We start from the raw sequence: 24,728 nt of genomic DNA, 5'->3' as shown, positions 1-24,728 counted from the left end.
CAATAAATACGATTGATTGATTGATCGGTTGATTGCTTTCTCCAGGCCTCATCGACGACTACAAGAACGTCCACGGGAACTCCCGGACTCCGCCGGCAGCCGGGCCGCGGTGGCCACCGCCCTCCTACCGCGGCCGCGGGACCTTCGGCGTGGGCTACTCTCGGCCGGCCCGGAGGGATTTCTTCCCGCACCAGGGGCCATCGTGGCGCAAAAAGTACTCCCTCGTGAACCGGCCTCCCGGCGCCCCGGAGCAGCCCGAGGGCGGGACGCCCCCGAGCCGGGACCGCCCAGGCCCACCCCCACCGGACCCGCGGAGGCAGGTCCAGCTCAGACCGGACCAGAACATGGTGATCAGGATCCAGGCGCCTTCGGACGCCGGCTCAGCGGGTGGGTCCCGGGCGCGCCAGGATGCTCCCCGGAGCGACCCGGGGCTGCGGAAGAAGGACGGAGAAGCCGGGGGCTCCAGCCGCGAGGAGGGGACCAGCCTGGTCTGTCGGAAGGAGAAGGGCAAACCCCGTGTCGTGAACTCCGTGGGCGGCGGGCCCGGCCGCCCCCGGGAGCCCCGTTGGACCGCCAGCGAAAATGCCCGTGGGTTAACCCGCCAGGCGCTCCCGGCGCGGCCCCAGTCGAGCGAGGGGGATGCTGTCGGGAAAGCCGGATCCCGCATCCCTGATGCCTTATGTTTACAGAGGCTCAGGCCCGGGAGAGAGCCGCTCCTGAAGAATTCCCTGGCCCCGGCCACCAAAACAACGAGAGAGCCCTCCCTGCCGGGGCCCTGCAGGACTCCCAAATTCAGGAGAACGAACTACACGTGGGTGGCTAGCACTGTGAAGGCCCCGAGGGGCCCCCCGAGGCGACCCCTCAGCCCCAGGGCCGCTGCCGAGGGGGCCCGGAAGGCTCCGTCGTCCGGGGCGGCCGACAGGCCGGTGAAACCCCAACCGAGGGCCGACCCGGGGGTCAAGCCGAGGAAGCCGGCCGCGCCGTCCAAGCCCCGGGGCTCTTCCAGCAAATACAGGTGGAAGGCCACTGGTCTGACCCCTGCTGCGGCCGCCCCTTTCCAGTGGCGGGCGGAGGCCCCTGGGAAGTCCGACGGTCCCCCGGCCTCCCCGGACGGCGCGGATTTTCCCGCCCCTGGCCAAGCTTCTGGGGGGCCCGGTGGATGGAAGCCCACTTTTGGCGAAAGCGCGCTCTCGGCTTACAAGGTCAAAAGCCGCACCAAAATCATCAAGAGGCGAGGGAGCGTGAGGTGAGCGAGAGGTGAAGGAGCTCCTTACCACGTCCCGGAGCTCTCGATCCCAGCCCCGTGACGGGACGGTGAAGGGGCTGTGGGGATTCGCTCGTTGGTAGCCCAGGGGGCCATCGGGAACCGTCCCGGGGCGACTTCTGGGGCAGGAGAAGGGGAGGGAGGGAGGAGTCCTTCGGCTTTCCCCTTTGTGAAGTCTGAGGCTGCTAGGGAGCCCAGCCTGAGGAAATTATTATTATTATTATTATTATTATTATTATTATTATTATTATCATCATCATCATTATCATTATTATCACTATTATTATCATGGCATCTGTTAAGCGCTTAACTATGTGCCAGGCGTGATACTAAGCGCTGGGGTGGATACAAGCAAATCGGGTTGGACACAGCCCCTGTCCCACGTGGGGCTCACAGTCTCAATCCCCATTTTCCAGATGAGGGAACTGAGGCACAGTGAAGCGACTTGCCCAAGGTCACACAGCAGACGAGTGGCGGAGTCGGGATTAGAACCCGGGCTCTATTCATAATAATAATAATAATAATAATAATAATAATAATAATAATAATAGTGGCGTTTGTTCATTCATTCATTCAATTGTATTTATTGAGCGCTTACTGTGTGCAGAGCACTGTACTAAGCGCTTGGGAAGTACAAGTTGGCAACATATAGAGACAGTTCCTACCTGACAGTGGGCTCACAGTCTAGAAGGGGGAGACAGAGAACAAAACAAAACGTATTAACAAAATAAATAGAATAAATATGTACAAATAAAATAAATGGAGTAATAAATACATACAAACGTATATACATATATACAGGTTTGTTAAACGCTTACTATGTGCATAGCACTGTTCTAAGTGCTGGGGAAGGTACAAGGTGATCAGGTTGTCCCAAGTGGGGCTCACAGTCATAATCCCCATTTTCCAGATGAGGAAACTGAGGCACAGAGAAGTTGTCACACAGCTAAGTGGTGGAGCGGGGATTTGAACCCATGACCTCTGACTCCCAAGCCCAGGCTCTTTCCACTGAGCCACGCTGCTTCTCGCTCTGCCCCAGGGCTACTCCGCTCTGGGAGCAGGCTCAGGAATGGAGTCTGGGCTGGGAGAGGTTGGGATCCCGGAAGGGACTGGGCCAACTTGGACTTCCCAAGCGCTTAGTACAGTGCTCTGCACACAGTAAGCGCTCAGTAAATACGATTGATGATGGATGATGGGTAGGGGCCCTTTCACGGACCCAGCTGGCCCTTCGCCCTTGCAAAACGAAATGACCGGGCTTAGGTGTGGCCATTTACAAACAGGGCGGTGGATGCCGGGACCGCAAGGAGCCTCCAAATAATAATAATGATGGCATTCATTAAGCGCTTACTATGTGCCAAGCGCTGTTCTAAGTGCTGGAGTGATACACGGTGATCAGGTTGTCCCACATGGGGCTCACAGTCTTCATCCCCATTTTCCAGAGGAAGTAACCGGGGCACAGAGAAGTTGTGACTTCTTTTAGACTGTGAGCCCACTATTGGGTAGGGACTGTCTCTCTATGTTGCCAGTTTGTGCTTCCCAAGCGCTTAGTACAGTGCTCTGCACACAGTAAGCGCTCAATAAATACGATTGATGATGATGATGATGACTTGCCCAAAGTCACACAGCTGACAAGTGGCGGAGCCGGGATTAGAACCCATGACCTCTGACTCCCAAGCCGGTGCTCTTAATAATAAGAACGGTGGCATTTGTTAAGCGCTTACTAGGTGCAAAGCACTGTTCTAAGCGCTGGGGAGGCTACAAGGTGATCAGGTTGTCCCTCGGGGGCTCACGGTCAATCCCCATTTTGCAGATGCGGTAACTGAGGCCCAGAGAAGTGAAGTGCCTTGCCCAAAGTCACACAGCTGACAGTTGGCGGAGCCGGGATTAGAACCCATGACCTCTGACTCTCAAGCTGGTGCTCTTAATAATAATAATAATAATAATAATAATAATAATAATAATAATAATAATAATAATAATGATGGCATTTATTAAGCACTTACTATGTGGCAAACACTGTTCTAAGCACTGGGGAGTTTACAAGGTGATCAGGTTGTCCCATGTGAGCCACCGAGCCACGCTGCTTCTCTCCAAGTTCAGCAGTCCACCTTTGGGAAGGGTGGCCCGCGAAGCAGTGGGGCCTAGTGGAAAAAAATCCAGGAGCAGGAGTCAGGATTCCTGGGTTCTAATCCTGGCACCACCACCGGCCTGCGGGATGACCCTGGGCAAGTCCCTTAACTGCTCTGTGTTTCAGCTTCCTCGTCTGTAAAAATGGGAGGGAGAACCCGGGCTCCCGCCCCCTTAGATCGTGAACCCCATTATAGGAAAAGGTCTGTGTACAAACTACCCCAGGGCTTAGCATAATGCCTGATTCGTAGTAAGCACTTAAATCCCACAATTATTATTAATATTGCATATAAACCATCCCTGCCTATCCCTTTCTTGAAAATCTCCAGAAAGCCCTCTATGTTCACGACGTTCCTTGGTAATGTCCTACGGGTCTTAGAGAAGCAGCGTGGCTCAGTAGAAAGAGCCCGGGCTTTGGAGTCAGAGGTCAAGGGTTCAAATCCTGACTCCGCCACTTGTCAGCTGGGTGACTTTGGGCAAGTCACTTCACTACTCTGCGCCTCAGTTACCTCATCTGAAAAATGGGGATTAAGATTGTGAGACCCATGTGGGACAACCTCATCACCTTGTATCCTCCCCAGCGCTTTGAACAGTGCTTTCACATAGTAAGTGCTTAACAAATGCCAAAATTATTATTATTATTATTATTATTATTATTATTATTATTATTACTACCCTTACAGTAAAGAGATTTTTCCTAATATCTCCTGCTATAATTTGGACCCTTTCTTTGAACCTTCCTCCTTCAATTAGATGTACCCCTCCATCCCCTCCCCCCCGCCCCGTCTCCCCACAAGGTCTTCTCTAGACTACTTATTCTCTAGCCTACTAATTCTTATTCTCTAGTGTAATAACAATTTAATAATTTTGGGATTTGTTAAGTGCTTACTATGTGCAAAGCACTGTTCTAAGCGCTGGGGGAGATACAAAGTAATTAGATTGTCCCACGAGGTGCTCACAGTCTTCATCCCCATTTTCCAGAGGAGGGAACTGAGGCCCAGAGAAGTGAAGTGACTTGCCCAGAGTCACCCAGCTGACAAGTGGCAGAGCTGGGATTTGAACCCATGACTTCTGACTCCAAAGCCCGGGCTCTTTCCACTGAGCCACGCTGCTTCACAGCCATGCACTAAGCACTTGAACAAGTGCTTAGTATAGTGCTCAGTAAATATTATTGATTGATGGATTGGTAGTTTGGACAAGCCCTGTTCCTGTAACCTTTCCTTCATTAGATCTAAATATTTAATTCTTTTTGGTTTCTTTTCCTGCCTCCTTTATATAAGTACAGGTTAGTAAGCTTAATTATTATTAATAATCAATCAATCAATCGTATTTATTGAGCACTTACTGTGTGCAGAGCACTGTACTAAGCGCTTGGGAAGTACAAGTTGGCAACATATAGAGACGGTCCCTACCCAACAGTGGGCTCACAGTCTAGAAGGGGGAGGCAGAGAACAAAACAAAACATATTAACAAGATAAAATAAATAGAATAAATGTGTACAAGTAAAATAAGTAAATGGAGTAATAAATACGTGCAAACGTATATACAGGTGCTGTGGGGAAGGGAAGGAGGTAAGGCGGGGGGGATGGAGAGGGGGAGGAATAATTTAATAATAATAATAATTTAATTCTTTTTGGTTTCTTTTCCCACCTCCTTTATATAAGTACAGGTTAGTAAGCTTAATTAATACTACTACTACTACTACTACTACTAATAATGATGGTATTAAGTGCTTACTATGTGCAAAGCACTGTTCTAAGCGCTGGGGGGGATACAAGGTGATCAGGTTGTCCCACGCGGGGCTCACAGTCCTAATCCCCATTTTACAGATGAGGTCACTGAGGCCCAGAGAAGTGAAGTGACTTGTCCAAAGTCACACGGCCGATGAGTGGCGGAGGCGGGATTAGAACCCATGACCTCTGACTCCCAAGCCCTTGCTGTTTCCACTGAGCCACGCTGCTTCTCTGCCCCAGAGGGGATGTTACTGTCCACCCGGAAGACTGCCAAGTCAGTGGAATCCTATCCCAGGACCCTGACCTCTGAGATAATAATAATGAGGGGCATTTGTTAAGCGCTTACTATGTGCAAATCACTGTGCTAAGTGCTGGATTTCCTTCTGTCCTGCACAATGGCATGATGCTCCTTCGGATGTGAATTCCTTGTGTCCTTGGGGAAAGGGTTGTGTTTTCTCTCCCTTCTTTCGTCTAAAGCCACAAGGGTTGGCTAGGACTCACGTTCTCCCAGTTGGGGTATTCATTCAGTCATTCATTCATTCAGTCGTATTTATTGAGCGCTTACTGTGTGCAGAGCACTGGACTAAGCACTTGGGAAGTCCAAGTTGGCAACACAGAGAGACGGTCCCTACCCAACAGCGGGCTCACAGTCTAGAAGGGGGAGACAGAGAACAAAACATATTAACAAAATAAAATAAATAGAATAAATATGTAGGTTAGCCCCGGGGCGGGTGGCTTGGAAATGGCCACCTTCCTACTGAGGCCCTACTGAGAGCTCACCTCCTCCAGGAGGCCTTCCCACACTGAACCCCTTCCTTCCTCCCCCCCTCGTCCCCCTCTCCATCCCCCCCATCTTACCTCCTTCCCTTCCCCACAGCACCTGTATATATGTATATATGTTCGTACATATTTATTACTCTATTTATTTTACTTGTACATATCTATTCTATTTATTTTATTTTGTTAGTATGTTTGGTTTTGTCTCCCCCTTGTACACTGTGAGCCCACTGTTGGGTAGGGACTGTCCCTATATGTTGCCAATTTGTACTTCCCAAGCGCTTAGTACAGTGCTCTGCACACAGTAAGTGCTCAATAAATGCGATTGATTGATTGATTGATTACTCTATTTATTTATTTTACTTGTATATATCTATTCTATTTATTTTATTTTGTTAGTATGTTTGGTTTTGTCTCCCCCTTTTAGACTGTGAGCCCACTGTTGGGTAGGGACTGTCTCTATATGTTGCCAATTTGTACTTCCCAAGCGCTTAGTCCAGTGCTCTGCACACAGTAAGCGCTCAGTAAATACGATTGATTGATTGATTCCTATGGGCTTTCCATTCTGCATGACCATGACCCAGGGCTGGATATTCCGGGAGGTGGGAAGGGGTGGAGTTCAGGTCTCCTTTCCGGAATCTCAGCGGAATGCCTCTGTCTGGGAATGCCGGCCGGCCCTCTCCGCCCTCCTCCCGGTTCTGAGCATCTGCCGAGCCGCTCCGAGCGGCCAACCGAGTCATCCCGGAGTGGCCCCAACCCCCTTTTTCCGCCTAACTTTCAGGTCCTGTCTCCCCAGCCTCCCAGTTGATAAGAAGAGCAGCCTCTTGCCCCCTGCCACCCCCAAGGGCCACTCCAGTCTCCGGAGGAAGCCCAGTCCCCGAGCGAAATCCAGCCCCGCGTCGAAGAGGACCCCCAACAGGGGAGCGGCGCAGGTCACCAACCACAGGCTGCGCCGGGTGCCGGCCCCCCGGGCCCACACTCCCGGGAAGGAAGGTAAGAGCGGGAGGGCCGGCGTTCCTGGGAAATGGGGCGAGTAGCCAAAGGAGTCCTCCTTTGGTTGCCCGGCCTCGGACGGGAAAACCAGAAGCGACCGCGGCGGCCACTGGATGCGGGTTTGTTGGAGCGGTTGGATCCGCTCATCATCCACAATCAATCAATCAATCAATTGTATTTATTGAGCGCTTACTATGTGCAGAGCACTGTGCTAAGCGCTTGGGAAGTACAAATTGGCAACACATAGAGACAGTCCCTACCCAACAGTGGGCTCACAGTCCACAACTCTCCTTAGGCCCTCAGGGTGGGCAAACTAGCTGCTGCTTGGTTCTTGGACCTCGGAGACTAGAGGAGGGGAGCGGCGGAAGGATTGAACAATATTTACAATATTGAAAAGAATGACCAAAGCCACCACGTGCAGGTTTTTTTGTTTTTCTCTGGTATCATCTAAGTTCTTAAAGAGGGCAAGATAAGACCAGGCTGCTGGATCTGTTTTCTTTGAATGCCTTTGGTGGTTCAGGCAGGGCTCGGCGTCGTCTACTAGGGTCACAAAGTGGACCGGCAGTCGAGGTGGCGTCCATAACGTGCTCAGACCTTTAACCCGAGCAGCGTCCTGTTCGTCAAGGGAGTCGCGCTGTCTCGCTGAGCTCATACCAAGTTCTTCGAAGAGCACGCTGGATTGAAACGGGCGAGGGAGTTCTTACAAAGCACTATGTCTAAAAGACTTAAAAATCGGAGAAGCAGCGTGGCTCAGTGGAAAGAGCCCGGGCTTTGGAGTCGGAGGTCATGGGTTCAAACGCCGACTCCGCCAGTTGTCAGCTGTGTGACTTTGGGCAAGGCACTTCACTTCTCTGGGCCTCAGCTACCACATCTGTAAAATGGGGATGAAGACTGGGAGCCCCCCCGTGGGACCGCCTGATCACCTTGTAACCTCCCCAGTGCTTAGAACAGTGCTTTGCACATAGTAAGTGCTTAATAAATGCCATCATTATTATTATTAAAATGCTGGATTTGAAGATATCTTATATAGAACCTCTTTATCTTCGTAACAGTGCGTCAGGCACTGTACTAAGCGCTGGGGTAGATACAAGCTAATTCATTCAATCGTATTTATTGAGCACTTACTGTGTGCAGAGCACTGTACTAAGTGCTTGGGAAGTACAAGTTGGCGACATATAGAGACGGTCCCTACCCAACAGTGGGCTCACAGTCTAGAAGGGGGAGACGGAGAACAAAACGAAACATATTAACATAATAAAATAAATAGAATAAATATGTCCAAATAAAATAGAGTAATAATAAAATAAATGCAGAGTAATATCCCCACAGCACCTGTATATATGTTTCTACAGATTTATTACTCTATTTATTTTACTTGTACATAGTTACTATTCTGTTTATTTTATTTTGTGAATATGTTTTTTGTTTTTTTTTGTCTGTCTCTCCCTTCTAGATCAGGTTGGACACAGTCCATGTCCCACCTGGGGCTCACAGTCTTATTCATTCATTCATTCATTCAATTGTATTTATTGAGCGCTTACTCTGTGCGCTTGGGAAGTACAAGTTGGCAACATAAGTCTTAGTCCCCAGGAGGGAACTGAGGCACAGAGAAGTGAAGCGCCTTGCCCAAGGTCACACAGCAGATGAGTGGCTGAGCCTACGCTTAGAGCCCCAGTCCTTCCGACTCTCGGGCCCGTGCTCTATCCACTAGGCCACACTGCTTCTCCATTCCCGGTAAACCCCTTCCCAAGCCGGAGCGGATCTTGTCGGGCTCCGATTGGCCTCATTAAAGTCCCACGCGAATTGATAAGTGCCCTTTGGAAAGAAGCGGCGGCCTTTCATTTCATTCAGTCATATTTATTGAGCGCTTACTGTGTGCAGAGCACTGTACTAAGCTCTTGGGAAGTACAAGTTGGCAAATTCTGCCCAAGAATTTGCTGCTGTGGATAGATGTTCGTACAGATTGATTACTCTGTTCATTTTACTTGTACATATTTACTATTCTATTTATTTTGTTAATGATGTGCCTCTAGCTTTATTTTTATTTATCCTGGTGACTTGTCGCCCGTCCACGTGTTTTGTTTCATTGTCTGTCTCCCCCTTCTAGACTATGAGCCCGTTGTTGGGTAGGGACCGTCTCTATAGGTTGCCAACTTACTTCCCAAGTGCTTAGTACAGTGCTGTGCACACAGTAAGCGCTCAATAAATACGATTGAATGAATGAATGAATTAAAAAGTGGAGAGGGAAGACCTACGACGGGAAGGAGAAGACACAATCCCTGCCTAGAGAGGCTGGAAAGACACCAGTTGATAATATATTACACAAGCGTCAGTTGTATTCTGTATTTCCTAACCATTTGGTAGGAGGAAGCATCACGGCCTAGTGATGAGCGCTTGGGCCTGAGAGTCAGAGGACCTGGGTTCTAACCCTGGCTCCACCATTTGTCTTCTGGGTGACCTTGGGCAAGTCACTTACCTTCTCTATGCCTCAGTGATCTCACCTGTAAAATGGGGATTAAGGCCGCGAGCCCCACGTGGGGCCTGCCAACCTAATTATCTCGTAACTACCCCAGGAATTAGTAAGTGCTGAACAAATACCAGTAAAAATAAAATTAGTAGAGCACTGCATGCCAAGGAGGTTGCTCAGCAAATTCATTCATTCATTCAATCGTATTTATTGAGCGCTTACTGTGTGCAGAGCACTGGACTAAGCGCTTGGGAAGTCCAAGTTGGCAACATATAGAGACGGTCCCTACCCAACAGCGGGCTCACAGTCTAAAAGGGGGAGACAGACAACAAAACAAAAAGAGAAGCAGTGTGGCTCAGCGGAAAGAGCCTGGGCTTTGGAGTCAGAGTTCATGGGTTCAAATCCCGGCTCCGCCAATTGTCAGCTGTGTGACTTTGGGCAAGGCACTTCACTTCTCTGGGCCTCAGTTACCTCATCTGGAAAATGGGGATGAAGATTGTGAGCCCCACGTGGGACAACCTGATCACCTTGTATCCTCCCAGCGTTTAGAACAGTGCTTTGCACGTAGTAAGTGCTTAACAAATACCGTTATTATTATTATTAAAACACGTGGACAGGTGTCAGGTCGTCAGAACAAATAGAATTAAAGCTAAATGCACATCATTAACAAAATAAATAGACTAGTAAATATGTACAAGTAAAATGGAGTATTTATTCTGTGCTGCTGCTTCTCTTACTCCTACTTAGACTGTGAGCACCAGGTGGGATAAAGTCCAACCTGATTATTAATCGGTGATGTTTGTTGAGCGCTTACTGTGTACAGGGCAGTGTATTAAGCACTGGGGAGAGCCCAGTACAACAGAGTTGGGAGACACCGTCTCTGTCCATAATGAGCTTGCAGTCTAGAGGATCCCAGTGCTTAGTACAGTGCGTGACCCACTGTTAAGTGCTTAGCAAATACCACAGTTATTACAGACCTACAAATTCATACGCGTTGCGTGCGGACGGGCAGGTGAGGGGAGTCAGGCCGGAGTCACTCAGGGCTCATTTGTACAAATTTTATGGAGACTGAGAGCCTGAGTGAAGAGTTTGGATGGCGGGACGCGACGCGGTCTGTCAGAGGAATGGGGAGGGCATTTGAGGCGGGGGCGTGATGAGAGCTTATTCTAGGCAGGGAACCCGCCTGCTCATTCTGTCATACTCTCCCAAGCGTAGTCCGGTGCTCTGTACATAGTAAGTTCTCAGTAAATACCATCGATTGATTGATTGAAGGAAGAAGGTGTACCACAAAGCTCGCAGCTGGCCAGCCCCTCCTGGGAACGAAGGTGGGTGGGTGGTTTGGGCTCCCCGTTTCCGCTCTGAGTCCCGGGGGAAGATTCACGCGGGTGTGAACTGCTCTTCTTGCGCTGATAAAGACTAGACTTCTAGACTGTGAGCCCACCTTCTAGACCGTGAGCCCACTGTTGGGTCGGGACCGTCTCTCTATATTGCCAGCTTGTACTTTCCAAGCGCTTAGTACAGTGCTCTGCACACAGTAAGCGCACAATATATATGATTGATTGATTGATAGCGGCTGAGCCAGAAGATTGGGTGTGGCTGTCCTGAAGTCTGGCACCTTTCCTAGAGTGGGAGGCCGGAAAGCCAAGCAGTTGGGGGCTGGGGGGGGAAGTAGGAACGGGCCAGTTCTGTCATCCAGCGAGAGACCAGGGCTGGCTGGGCCCCGGGGAGTTGCCGATGGCCTAGTTTGTCTGGCTGGGAGTGGGGAGGTGGGGCTCAATCCCTGGGGAGTCAGGGACCCGTCCCTACCACAGAGAATTCGATGCTCTGGTTTTCCAGCCGCCCCCTCCCTCGGCCTCTCTAAGCGGGCCTTGGCAGTAGCCCTGCCAGCCGGTCTTTCTGCCCATCCGCCCACCCTCAGGTGCACTGCCCTCTTCCCGGGCTACTGGCTTTTTCCTCCCCCCCGCAACCAATTCCAGCTATTCACTCACTCATTCGATCGTATTTATTGAGCGCTTACTGTGTGCAGAGCACTGTAGCAAGCACTTATCAATCAATCAATCGTATTGAGCGCTTACTGTGTGCAGAGCACTGTACTAAGCGCTTGGGAAGTACAAGTTGGCAACTTATAGAGACAGTCCCTACCCAACAGTGGGCTCAGGCAAAGACTCCTCACCCTCGGCTTCAAGGCTGTTCATCCCCTCGCCCCCTCCTGCCTCAACCTCCCTTCTCTCCTTCTCCAGCCCAGCCCGCACCCTCCGCTCCTCTGCTGCTAATCTCCTCACTGGGCCTCGTTCTCTCCCGTCCCACCGTCAACCCCCGGCCCACATCCTCCCCCTGGCCCGGAATGCCCTCCCTCCACACATCCACCAAGCTCGCTCCCTTCCTCCCTTCAAAGCCCTATTGAGAGCTCACCTCCTCCAGGAGGCCTTCCCAGACTGAGCCCCCTCCTTCCTCTTCCCCTCCTCCCCCTCCCCATCCCCCCGCCTTACCTCCTTCCCCTCCCCACAGCCCCTGTATATATGTTTGTACGTATTTATTACTCTATTTTATTTGTACATATTTATTCTATTTATTTTATTTTGTTAATATGTTTTGTTGTCTGTCTCCCCCTTCTAGACTGTGAGCCCACTGTTGGTTAGGGTCCGTCTCTCTATGTTGCCAACTTGTACTTCCCAAGTGCTTAGTCCAGTGCTCTGCACACAGTAAGCGCTCAATAAATACGATTGAATGAATGAGTGAAATCGGCAACATATAGAGACGGTCCCTACCCCCACAACGGGCTCCCGGCTAGACCGTGCTGCTTCTCTATTCCTGGTAAACCAAGCCGAAGCAGATCTTGTCGGGCTCCGATCCCAATCTGCGTCCCTTTCTTTTTATGTTGTACTCTCCCAAGCGCTTAGCGGCAGTATGCGCTTAATAAATGCGTTTGAAGGAATGGAGTCATTCATTCAATCGTATTTATTGAGCGCTTACTGTGTGCAGAGCTCTGTACTAAGCGCTTGGGAAGTACAAGTTGGCGGCATACAGAGACGGTCCCTACCCAACAACGGGCTCAGAGGCTAGAAGGGGGAGACAGACAACAAAACAAAACATGTGGACGGGGGTCAAGTCATCAGAATAAATAAAAATAAAGCTAGATGCACATCATATGTGAGAATGGGAGCCCCACGTGGGACAACCTGATTACCTTGTATCTAGCCCAGCGCTTAGAACAGTGGTTATATGTTGCCGGCTTGTAGTTCCCAAGCGCTTAGTACAGTGCTCTGCACACAGTAAGTGCTCAATAAATACGATTGAATGAATGAATAAATGAATGCTTGGCACAAAGAACTTAACAAATACCGTTATTATTACTGCCCCCTGGTGGGAGGGCGCGGGATCTCGGGCGCTGCACCGCATGGCTGAATCCACTCTTATCTTTGTACAGATATATTACTCTATTTTACTTGTACATATTTACTATTCCATTTACTTTGCTAATGCTGTGCATTTAGCGTTAATTCTGTTGCTTCTGACAGCTTGACACCCGTCCACGTGTTTTGTTTTGTTGTCTGTCTCCCCCTTCTAGACTGGGAGCCCGTTGGTGGGTTGGGACCGTCTCTATATGTTGCCCCCTTGTAATAATAATAACAATAATAATAATAATGGCATCTATTAAGCGCTATGTGCAAAGCACTGTTCTACGCGCTGGGGAGGTTACAAGGTGATCAAGTTGTCCCACGGGCGGGGGGGGGGGGCGCTCACAGTCTTAATCCCCATTTTACAGATGAGGTAACTGAGGCTCGGAGAAGCTTAGAACAGTGCTTTGCACATAGTAAGCGCTTAATAAATGCCATTATATATAAGAAAAAAGTGAAGTGACTTGCCCAACGTCACCCAGCTGACAACTGGCGGAGCCGGGATTTGAACCCCTGACCTCTGACTCCAAAGCCCGGGCTCTTCCCACTGAGGCACGCTGCTTCTCTACATCCCACGCAAACATATATGCTTGTACATTTTTTTTTACTCTATTTATTTATTTATTTTATTTGTACATATCTATTCTATTTATTTTATTTTGTTAGTATGTTTGGTTTTGTTCTCTGTCTCCCCCTTTTAGACTGTGAGCCCACTGTTGGGTAGGGACCGTCTCTATAGGTTGCCAATTTGTACTTCCCAAGCGCGTAGTACAGTGCTCTGCACATAGTAAGCGCTCAATAAATACGATTGATGATGATGATCCCACGCGCTTAGTACAGTGCCCCGCATACAGTCAGGGCTCAGTAAAGGCGATTGAATGAATGAGCGAATCCTAATGGATGAATTCCCTCCGGGCCCCAAACCACGTTTCCTTTCCCGACCGGCGGCAGCGGCTGCCCTGGTGGGCCGGGAGCCCCCCGCGGCCGCCGGGACCCGCTCCTCGCCCGTCCCGACGTGCTGGCGTGCGGTAGGTCCTGACGCCAAGGGGTCTACACTGGATAAACCCCTGGACCACCAAAAAGGTAGCCCAGGAAGCCCCCCGTGGCTCCCTCTTGGCCAAGGCCTTTTGGGGGGACAGTCGCGCGGGCCGGTAGAGGGCAGCCTCGCCCCTCTTATCGGGGCCCCGTCCACCTTTTTCTGGTAATTGATTGCCTAATTTCCCCTTTATGTGAAAGAAAGCAGATATCAAGTAATTTGCAGCCATAACCCGCTAATGCCGGGCCGGTATCAAAACTCCCCTGTTCATTCCAAGTGGCAGATAAAACACTAATATATAATTATCCTTGCAAATTGGATTGTTTTAAATAACCAAAAGGCTACGGCCGGGAGAAAACGATCCCATTTCCCCTGAGTTACCATTGCCGCATAATTGCCGCGTTCAATCAATTTCCTTGGCATTAGAAATTCCATCACAATCAACATTAAGCTTTATTCATTGTGATGGCTAAGAGCTGGGCCATTTCTCCTCTTTTCCTTAACTGGCAAAATTAATCAGGGAAAAGATTTTAAACATTTACCCGTGCGAAAGAGGTCAGCTCTGCCACTATATTGCTCAGCAGATAAGGGGGCTAATAAAAAGAAAATTGAATTACTAATGATCACCAGGAACAGAGTATATAAAACCTGGCAATCGCCCGGTTCAGGAAAAGGGGGAATCAATTTTCTTCGGACAAGGTGCGCTCATTTTTTATTTTGGCGCATATTATCAGCGATTTAATTTGAAAGCGCATAAACAGGAGGAAACAGTTAGAAAATAATGAGGCTGAAGGTGTAAAGTGCTGCAGGATGTATGCTGTACACAATTTATTTGGCACAACAGATAATCGCTTTAATTGAATTCAAAACTGCATTGTTCAGCAGCAGTGTGGTCTGTTAGCCTGTGGGGACTGTAGAATATTAGGAAGATTCCAGCTCGGGATTTTCTACGTCTTGTTCCTTTGCGTCGTCGCCCTCCTCCCTCTTTCTCCCGCCACGCTCTCCCACCCGCCCCGGCCCCCCGGCTTCGTCCCTCCACCGGTCTTTCCTAGATCAGATATTCCGCGATCGCCCGTCTGGCTCTTCGCAGGTGCCGAGGGAGAACCCTTGTACTTCCCAAGCGCTTAGTACAGTGCTCTGCACACAGTAAGCGCTCAATAAATACGATTGAATGAATGAATGAATGAACCCCGACTGCGGCGGACCCCCGGTTGGATAGGCCAGGCCGTCCGAATCCGCCCTGTTCATCATCAATCATCATCAATCGTATTTATTGAGCGCTTACTGTGTGCAGAGCACTGTACTAAGCGCTTGACCGACCTCCCGGTCGGACCCCCCGACCTCCGGCGGTCAGCCGTTCGAGAAATCCCCCAGTGCTCATCTGAGAGTGTATGTCGGGAGCCAGGGATTTTGTTTTATTCTGGATGGATTGGGGGGCTGCGGAGCGGCTCTGTCCGAGAAACGCTCTGGAGCGGTCTTCGAAACCGGGAGTTTGGGGGACGCCGGGAAAGGCGCTTCGGCCCGGGAGACGGAAACCTCTTGGAGACTTCCGAAATGCCTTTCCATTGAACACCCATGGAATGGTCTTGGTCAGGAAGAAGAGAGCCGGCGTTTGGAGTGTAGCCGAGGGACGGGAGGAGCATGTGCGTTCAGCGGAGGGCCCACGGTTGCTTCTTCCCAAATTCCATCCCTCCTAACTGCCCCTGCAGCACTTCTGAGCCAAGTCAATCGTATTTATTAAGAATAATGATGGCATTTGTTGAGCGCTGGGGGGGATACAATGTGATCAAATTGTCCCACGTAGGGCTCACAGTCTTAATCCCCATTTTTCCAGATGAGGGAACTGAGGCTCAGAGAAGTTAAGTGACTTGCCCAAGGTCACACAGCAGACTTGTGGTGGAGCCGGGATTCGAACCCACGACCTCTGACTCCAAAGCCCGGGCTCTTTCCACTGAGCCACGCTTATCGTGTGCAGAGCACTGTACTAAGCCCTTGGGAGAGTACAGTATGACACCCGTATCCCCGTAGCACTTGGGTCTCAGGCTTATAATAATAATAATGGTGATGGCATTTGCTAAGCGCTTACTATGTGCCAAGCTCTGCTCTAAGCTCTGGGGGGGATACAAGGTGATCAGGTTGTTCCACATGGGGCTCAGGCTTATAATAATAATAATAATAATAATGATGATGATGGCATTTGCTAAGCGCTTACTATGTGCCAAGCACTGCTCTAAGCTCTGGGGGGATACAAGGGCTTAGTACAGTGCTCTGCACACAGTAAGCGCTCAATAAATATGATTGAATGAATGAATACATGTTTTGTCACCTGTCTGCATGATCATTTTGTCGTCTGTCTCCCCCTTCTAGACCGTGAGCCCATTGTCGGGTAGGGACCGTCTCTATATGTTGCCGACTTGTACTTCCCAAGCGCTTAGTACAGTGCTCTGCACACAGTAAGCGCTCAGTAAATACAATTAAATGAGTGAATGAATGAATCAGGTTGTCCCACATGGGGCTCACAGGCTTAATCCCCATTTTCCAGACGAGGGAACTGAGGCACAGAGAAGTTGTGACTTGCCCAAAGTCACACAGCTGACAAGTGACAGAGCCGGGATTAGAACCCATGACCTCTGACTCCCAAGCCCGGGCTCTTTCCTCTGAGCCACGCTCGGTGTACAGTATACACTGTAGTACTTAGGGACTGACTCATGATCCTTAGAAAATTACTTAGAAATTTCTTAGAAAAGTACTTAGAAAATTATTTCCTGACAAAGTACTGCAAACTTTTCTAGTAGGTTAAGTAAAACTTGTGTTTTAAATCAACTTGTACTGGGCCTGTCTTAACTCATTAAAAAAAAAAAAAAAGGACAAAATTCTTTGGGTCATATGCTTTTCCATCTCTCTATGCCCCCCGCCTTACCTCCTTCCCCTCCCCACAGCACCTGTATATATGTTTGTACAGATTGATTACTCTATTTTACTTGTACATATTTACTATTCTATTTATTTTATTTTGTTCATATGTTTTGTTTTGTTGTCTGTCCCCCCGCCTTGCTGACTGTGAGCCCGCTGTTGGGTAGGGACCGTCTCTATATGTTGCCAACTTGGACTTCCCAAGCGCTTAGTCCTGTGCTCTGCACACAGTAAGCGCTCAATAAATACGATTGAATGATTGAATGAATCCTATCACATCTCCTTTTTCCTCCTACGTGCGATTTAGTGTTTGTAAATTCCCTGAGGCTGGGATCATCTCTACGATTGTACTCCCCAAGCCCTTAGAGCACTGCTCTGTGCACAGTAGATTCATTCACTCATTCATTCATTCAATCGTATTTATTGAGCGCTTACTGTGTGCAGAGCACTGTACTAAGCACTTGGAAAGTACAAGTTGGCAACATATAGAGATGGTCTTTACCCATCAGCAGGCTCACAGTCTAGAAGGGGGAGACAGACAACAAAACAAGACATATTAACAAAATAAAATAAATAGAATAGTAAATATGTATAAATAAAATAGAGTAATAAATAAATATGTACAAACATATATACAGGTGCTGTGGGGAGGGGAAGGAGGTAAGGCGGGGGAGATGGCGGGGGAGGGGGGCTTAATACTCTCCCACTGGCGTAATACAGTGCTCTGCACAGAGTAAGTGCTAAATAAATACCAGTGACTGATCATTTGGTATTTATTGAGCGCTTATTATACTAGGTGCTTGGGAGAATAGAATACACAACAAAGGAGGCCTTCCCAGACTGAGCCCCTTCCTTCCTCTCCCCCTCGTTCCCCTCTCCATCCCCCCCATCTTACCTCCTTCCCTTCCCCACAGCACCTGGATATATGTATATATGTTTATACATATTTATTACTCTATTTATTTTACTTGTACATATCCTATTTATTTTATTTTGTTAATATGTTTGGTTTTGTTCTCTGTCTCCGCCTTTTAGACTGTGAGCCCACTGTTGGGTAGGGACCGTCTCTATATGTTGCCAACTTGTACTTCCCAAGCGCTTAGTCCAGTGCTCTGCACAAAGTAAGCGCTCAATAAATACGATTGATTGATATTGATTGATTGACATGTTCCCTGCCCACAAAACTCACAGTCAAAGGAAGAGGAAGAACAGATGCTCAGTCAATGCTGCTTGATTTCTAGACTGTGAGCCCACTGTTGGGTAGGGACTGTCTCTACATGTTGCCTACTTGTACTTCCCAAGCGCTTAGTCCAGTGCTGTGCGCACAGTAAGCGCTCAATAAATACGATTGATTTTTTTTGTGGGTATCTGTTAAGGGCTTACTATGCATTAGGCACTGGGGTAGGTTCAAGGTAATCAGGATGGACACAGTCCAAGCCTTTGTCTCACACGGGGCTCCAACTGGCACTCAGAAGCCAGGGCCCTTCCTGTAATAATAACAATAATGATGGCATTTGTTAAGCGCTTACTATGTGCAAAGCACTGTTCTAAGCACAAGGGGGGATACAAGGTGATCAGGTTGTCCCACTTGGGGCTCACAGTCTTCATCCCCATTATCCAGATGAGGGAACTGAGGCACAGAGAAGTTAAGTGGCTTGCCCGAGGTCACACAGCTGACAAGTGGCAGAGCTGGGATTCGAACCCGTGACCTCTGACTCCCAAGCCCGAGCTCTTTCCACCGAGTGGCCCCATTTGGCCCTCGTAGACCTTCTGGAGACCCCTTCCCTCCGCTCCTGTCTTGGAGAGGGGAAAAGGGAAGGAGCTCCCAAAGTCTGGATCCGACCAGGGGGCGGGAAGTCCTAAGGGCTAGAGCCTCGGCTTCCTCCTCACCCCCGCAGGAGCATCCCCCCTTTCCGCCTCCCAGAAAGGGGATGAGGTTTCTGCCTAAATCATTCCGGCTGGCCCTTTTCCTCCCCTTCCCTGCCTTGCCCTTGAGGTCTCTGGAGGAGACCCCTTCTCCGTCCCGGGGTGCCCACCCCTCGGAGGCCTAGGGAAGCGGTGAAAGTTCCCATAGTTGGCCCCGCGTCCCCCTTCCCGGCTCCGTCAAGCGGTCGTAAGTGACGGTGTTGGGTTGCGCGGGCTCCCGCTGGCACGCCGGCGGGGCAGCGGAGAGCCGCAGGGATGCCCTTTCCCAAACGCTTTCAAAAATAATATTTGACCTGGCCGCTCAGGAACGGAGCGGTCCTCGCGGCTTCCTGGGGTGGGGGCCGTTGGAGCGCCGGGAGGGGCCCCCGGACTCATCATCATCATCAATCGTATTTATTGAGCGCTTACTATGTGCAGAGCACTGTACTAAGCGCTTGGGAAGTACAAATTGGCAACATATAGGGACAGTCCCTACCCAACAGTGGGCTCACAGGCTAAAAGAAACTCCTGTTTCTTAGTGACTCTTTCCGTCATCATCATCATCAGTCGTATTTATTGAGCGCATCCTGTGTGCAGAGCACTGTACTAAGCGCTTGGGAAGTACAGTGTGGCTCAGTGGAAAGAGCACGGGCTTTGGAGTTAGAGGTTGTGGGTTCGAATCCCGCCAAGCTAGCTCTCTTCCTCCCTTCAAGGCCCTGCTGAGAGCTCACCTCCTCCAGGAGGCCTTCCCAGACTGAGCCCCTTCCTTCCTCTCCCCCTCGTCCCCCTCTCCATCCCCCCCATCTTACCTCCTTCCCGTCCCCACAGCACCTGTATATATGTATATATGTATGTACATATTTTTTTACTCTATTTATTTTATTTGTACATATCTATTCTATTTATTTTATTTTGTTAGTATGTTTGGTTTTGTTCCCTGTCTCCCCCTTTTAGACTGTGAGCCCACTGTTGGGTAGGGACTGTCTCTATATGTTGCCAATTTGTACTTCCCAAGCTCTTAGTACAGTGCTCTGCACATAGTAAGCGCTCAATAAATATGATTGATGATGATGATGATGTATATATGTTTGTACATATTTATTACCATATTTATTTATTTTACTTGTACTTATCTATTCTATTTATTTTATTTTGTTAGTATGTTTGGTTTTGTTCTCTGTCTCCCCCTTTTAGACTGTGAGCCCACTGTTGGGTAGGGACTGTCTCTATATGTTGCCAATTTGTACTTCCCAAGCACTTAGTACAGTGCGCTGCACATAGTAAGCGCTCAATAAATACGATTGATGATTGATGATGACTCCGCCACAAATCTGCTGTGTGGCCTTGGGCAAATCACTTCACTTCTCTGAGCTTCAGGTCCCTCATCTGGAAAAATGGGGATTAAGACTGTGAGTCCCACGTGGGACAACTTGATCACATTGTATCCCCCCCGCCGGCGCTTAGAACAGTGCTTTGCACATAGTGAGCGCTTAACAAATGCCATCATTATTATTATTATTACAAGTTGGCAACATATAGAGACAGTCCCTACCCAACAGTGGGATCACAGTCCGTCCCCTGTTCAGGCCGGAGTTTTAAGGAAAAGATGGATCGGCCTCCTTCCCTCCCCTCGGCCCCGACGTGGGCGACTCAGGTGCAGGGAAGCAGCGTGGCTCGATGGAAAGAGCACAGGCTTTGGACTGTGAGCCCACTGTTGGGTAGGGACCGTCTCTATATGTTGCCAACTTGTACTTCCCAAGCGCTTAGTACAGTGCTCTGCACGCAGTAAGCGCTCAATAAATACGATTGATTGATTTGGAGTCAGAGGTCGTGGGTTCAAATCCCGGCTCCGCCACTTGTCAGCCGGGTGACCTTGGGCAAATCACTTAACTTCTCTGGGCCTCAGTTCCCTCATCTGGAAAATGGGGATGAAGACTGTGAGGCCCCCCGTGGGACAACCTGATTATCTTGTATCTACCCCAGCGCTTAGAACAGTGCTTGGCACATAGTAAGCCCTTAACAAATACCAACATTATTATTATTATTATTACCCTGGCTCTTCTTCTCCCGGGCCTAGCAGATAGAGCCACGGGCCTGGGAATCGGAAGGACTCGGGTTCTAATCCCGGCTCCGCCGCTTGTTCATTCATTCATTCAGTCGTATTTATTGAGCGCTTACTGTGTGCAGAGCACTGGGAAGTCCAAGTTGGCAACGTATAGAGACGGTCCCTACCCGACAGCGGTCTCACAGTCTAGAAGCTTGTCTGCTGGGTTAACCTTGGGCAAGCCGCTTCTCTTCTCCATTCCTCAGTTGCCTCATCTGTCAAATACAGATTAAGACTGAGAGTCCTGTGTGGGACATGGACGGTATCCAACCTGATTGTCTTCTATTTACCCTAATGCTTAGTACAGTGCTTGGCACAGAGTAAGTTTCTTAGCATATACTATAAAAAACGAACGTAGCAGGGCAGAGCAGTAACAGGCAAGGAGAGGCTGTGGCTGTCATTATTAATATTATTAATTGGGAGAACCAGCGTGGCTTAGTGGCAAGAGCCTGCATATATGTGTGTGTATATATATACATACGTATATATATATGTGTGTGCATATATACACACATATATGTGTATGTGTGTGTGTGTATATATATATATATGCAGGCAAGAGCCTGTATATATATATGTGTGTGTGTGTGTGTGTATGTATATATATATATATATATATATATGCAGGCAAGAGCCTGCATTGTACATATGTGTGTGTGTGTGTGTGTATATATATATGTATATGTATAGGCAAGAGCCTGCATTGTACATATGTGTATATATGTGTATATATCTATATCTATATCTATATATATGTATGTAGACAGGAGCCTGTATGTGTGTGTGTGTGTGTGTGTGTTTGTGTGTGTATATATGCAGGCAAGAGCCTGCATTGTACATATGTGTGTGTGTGTGTGTGTGTGTGTGTGTGTACACACACATGTTTGTACATTGTATCCCCCCAGCGCTTGGGGGGTGGGCTGGGCCTCCGGGGTGGGCTGGGCCTCAGGCGGGACCATGCGATGAGCCTTGCCGGCTTCTGGGAGAAGCAGCGTGGCTCAGAGGAAAGAGCCCGGGCTTGGGAGTCAGAGGTCGTGGGTTCTAATCCCGGCTCCGCCACTTGTCTGCTGTGTGACCTTGGACAAGTCACTTAACTTCTCTGAGCCTTAGTGACCTCATCTGTAAAATGGGGATTGACTGTGAGCCCCACGTGGGACAACCTGATCACGTTATATCCCCCCCCAGCGCTTAGAACAGTGCTTTGCCCATGATAAGTGCTTAACAAATGCCATCATTATAATTATTATTGTCAGCTGGGTGACTTTGGGCAGTTCACTTCTCTGGGCCTCAGTTCCTTCATCTGTAAAGTGGGGATTAAAACTGTGAGCCCCATGTGGGACAACCTGATTACCTTGTATCCCCCCAGCGCTTGGCGCATAGTAAGCGCTTAACAAATGCCATCATTATTATTATTATTATTATTATTATTATTCTGGGCCCTGAGTCTGGGATGAAGAATTCCCCAGATGGCAAGGAATCAGCGGTCAGTCCCTGGCTCAGTTCCCTTCCCCATCATCCCTCTGGCACTTTTCATCATCATCATCATCAGTCGTATTTATTGAGCCCTTACTGTGTGCAGAGCACTGTACTAAGCGCTTGGGAAGTACAAGTTGGCAACATATAGAGACAGTCCCTACCCAACAGTGGGCTCATAGTCTAAAAGGGCTCACAGTCACAGTGTTGTGCCCCTGTGGGGCTGGTTGTCCAATCAATCAATCAATCAATCAAACAATCAATCAATCAATCGTATTTATTGAGCGCTTACTGTGTGCAGAGCACTGGACTAAGCGCTTGGGAAGTACAAGTTGGCAACATATAGAGACAGTCAATCAGTCAATCAATCAATCGTATTTATTGAGCGCCTACTGTGTGCAGAGCAGTGGACTAAGCGCTTGGGAAGTCCAAGTTGGCAACATATAGAGACGGTCCCTACCCAACAGCGGGCTCACAGGCTAGAAGGGGGAGGCAGACAACAAAACTAAAACATATTAACAAAATAAAATAAGTAGAATAGATATATACAAGTAAAATAAATAAATAAAAAGAGTAATAAATCCGTACAAACATATATACATATATCCAGGTGCTGTGGGGAAGGGAAGGAGGTAAGATGGGGGGGATGGAGATGGGGGACGAGGGGGAGAGGAAGGAGGGGGCTCAGTCTGGAAAGGCCTGAGTTTAGGGCCAGCGAGCAGAGGTTGGCAGCGTGGCTCAGTGGAGAGAGCCCGGGCTTTGGAGTCAGAGGTCATGGGTTCGAATCCCGGCTCCACCAGTTGTCAGCTGTGTGACTTTGGGCGAGTCACTTCACTTCTCTGGGCCTCAGTTCCCTCATCTGTAAAATGGGGATGAAGACAGTGAGCCCCATGTGGGACAACCTGATCACCTTGTAACCTCCCCAGCGCCTAGAACAGTGCTTTGCACATAGTAAGCGCTTAATAAATGCCATTATTATTATTATTATGAACCCAGGGGACCCTGGGTGAACGGCCTCGGTTGTCTGATGCCTGCCCTTCTGTTCTGCTCCTCTTGAATGAAGCACCTGCCGTCGGCCGTGTCCTTCCTTGCTTCTCAGCGTGGGCATCGGGGCAGACTCCTCTCTTTCCCCTTGGGCACGTTGCCGCGTACGCGCCAAGAGGCGGGGCCCGGAGCTCCTCTGGCCCTGCTCCCGCGCTCCAACTGGCCTTGACGTCCGTCAACTCCTGCGGTGACATCTTTACCCCTTGGCACACTCCGGGCGGTCCCAAGTTGACCAGTGGACGCTATTAGTAGCATCTGGGTCTCCGGCAAAATATGCCGTGCGCTAATGGGAAAGCTATTTGGCTTCAGAGTGGTCGGACTTCCCTGTGGTGGGCTCTGACCTTTGATATTCTGAAGTCCCTAAGGGCGATACCGAGATCTTGCAGGGACTTGAGAGGACAGGCCCAAAATAAAATGAAAAAGGAATCCCAGCCGTTGGCTCTGCCCGCCCTGGAAATTTTTAGGGCCATCAATCTGCTTCTTTCTATGTGCCAGGCACTGTACTAAGTGCTGGGGTAGATGCGATCTAATCAGGCTGGACAGAGTCCTTGTCCCACCTAGGGCTCACAGTTTTAATCCCCCCTTTGCCGATGAGGTAACTGAGGCACAGAGAAGTGAAGTGACTGACCCAAGGTCACACAGCAGACAAGTGGCCAAGCCAGGCTCAGGTCCTTCTGACTGCAAGGCCAATGCTCTTTCCACTAGGTCAGTCGGCCAGTCAGTAGTATTTATTGAGCGCCTACTGTGTGCAGAGCACTGTGCTAAACACATGGGAGAGTGTGATATAGCAATAAGTAGGCACATTCCCTGCCCACTGTGAGCCTGTTGTTGGGTAGGGACTGTCTCAGTATGTTGCCGACTTGTACTTCCCAAGTGCTTAGTACAGTGCTCTGCACACAGTAAACGCTCAATAAGTACGATTGAATGAATGAATGAATGAATGAATAGAGGACCATAAGCTGTGGGGCCAGATTTGGAGAGTTGGAGATGGGTGGATTGCTTGGCACATAGTAAGCGCTTAACAAATACCAACATTATTATTGAGGGCGGGATGGGGCTTGCGACTCCTGGACTTGGGTTCCACAACTGTCTCGCTCTGTGACACTGAGGCCCATCTGTCAGTCTTGGTGGGTAGGCCTCAGTTTCCCAATCCGAGTAATGGATTTTTACACTGCCCCCGCCTTTTCCTTGGAGGGGAGGATCGACGTGGGCCCAGACTGGCATTCTGGTTTGGGTGAGGAAAGGGGTGGAGTTGATGTTTTCCCATGGAGCTCTGGAAATCAGGGATCAAAGGAAGGTTATTCCCCTTCATTCATTCATTCAGTCATATTTATTGAGCGCTTACTGTGTGCAGAGCACTGGACTGAGCACTTGGGGAGTACAAACCGGCAACATATAGAGGCGGTCCTTACCCAACAACGGGCTCACAGTCTCGAATTGTCCAGGACCCCAGATGCTCAGCCCAGGGGGACGTTTTGGAGCACCTCCCCGCTA

General features: G+C 49.3%; 1 protein-coding gene across 1 annotated transcript in view; it reads left to right on the top strand.

Moving 5' to 3' along the window:
• The window catches only part of ZC3H3 (zinc finger CCCH-type containing 3), a 287,300-nt gene that overhangs the window by 7,570 nt on the left and 255,002 nt on the right, over nt 1–24,728 (top strand). The window contains exons 2-3 of the mRNA XM_038760531.1: nt 46–1,246; nt 6,698–6,894. Coding sequence (XP_038616459.1) covers nt 46–1,246; nt 6,698–6,894 — 1,398 coding nt within the window. The remainder of the gene's footprint in view (nt 1–45; nt 1,247–6,697; nt 6,895–24,728) is intronic.

This window comes from Tachyglossus aculeatus, chromosome 18, assembly GCF_015852505.1.
Source record: "Tachyglossus aculeatus isolate mTacAcu1 chromosome 18, mTacAcu1.pri, whole genome shotgun sequence".
Taxonomy (NCBI): Eukaryota; Metazoa; Chordata; class Mammalia; order Monotremata; family Tachyglossidae; genus Tachyglossus; species Tachyglossus aculeatus.
This window is presented reverse-complemented; position numbering and strand designations above follow the sequence as displayed.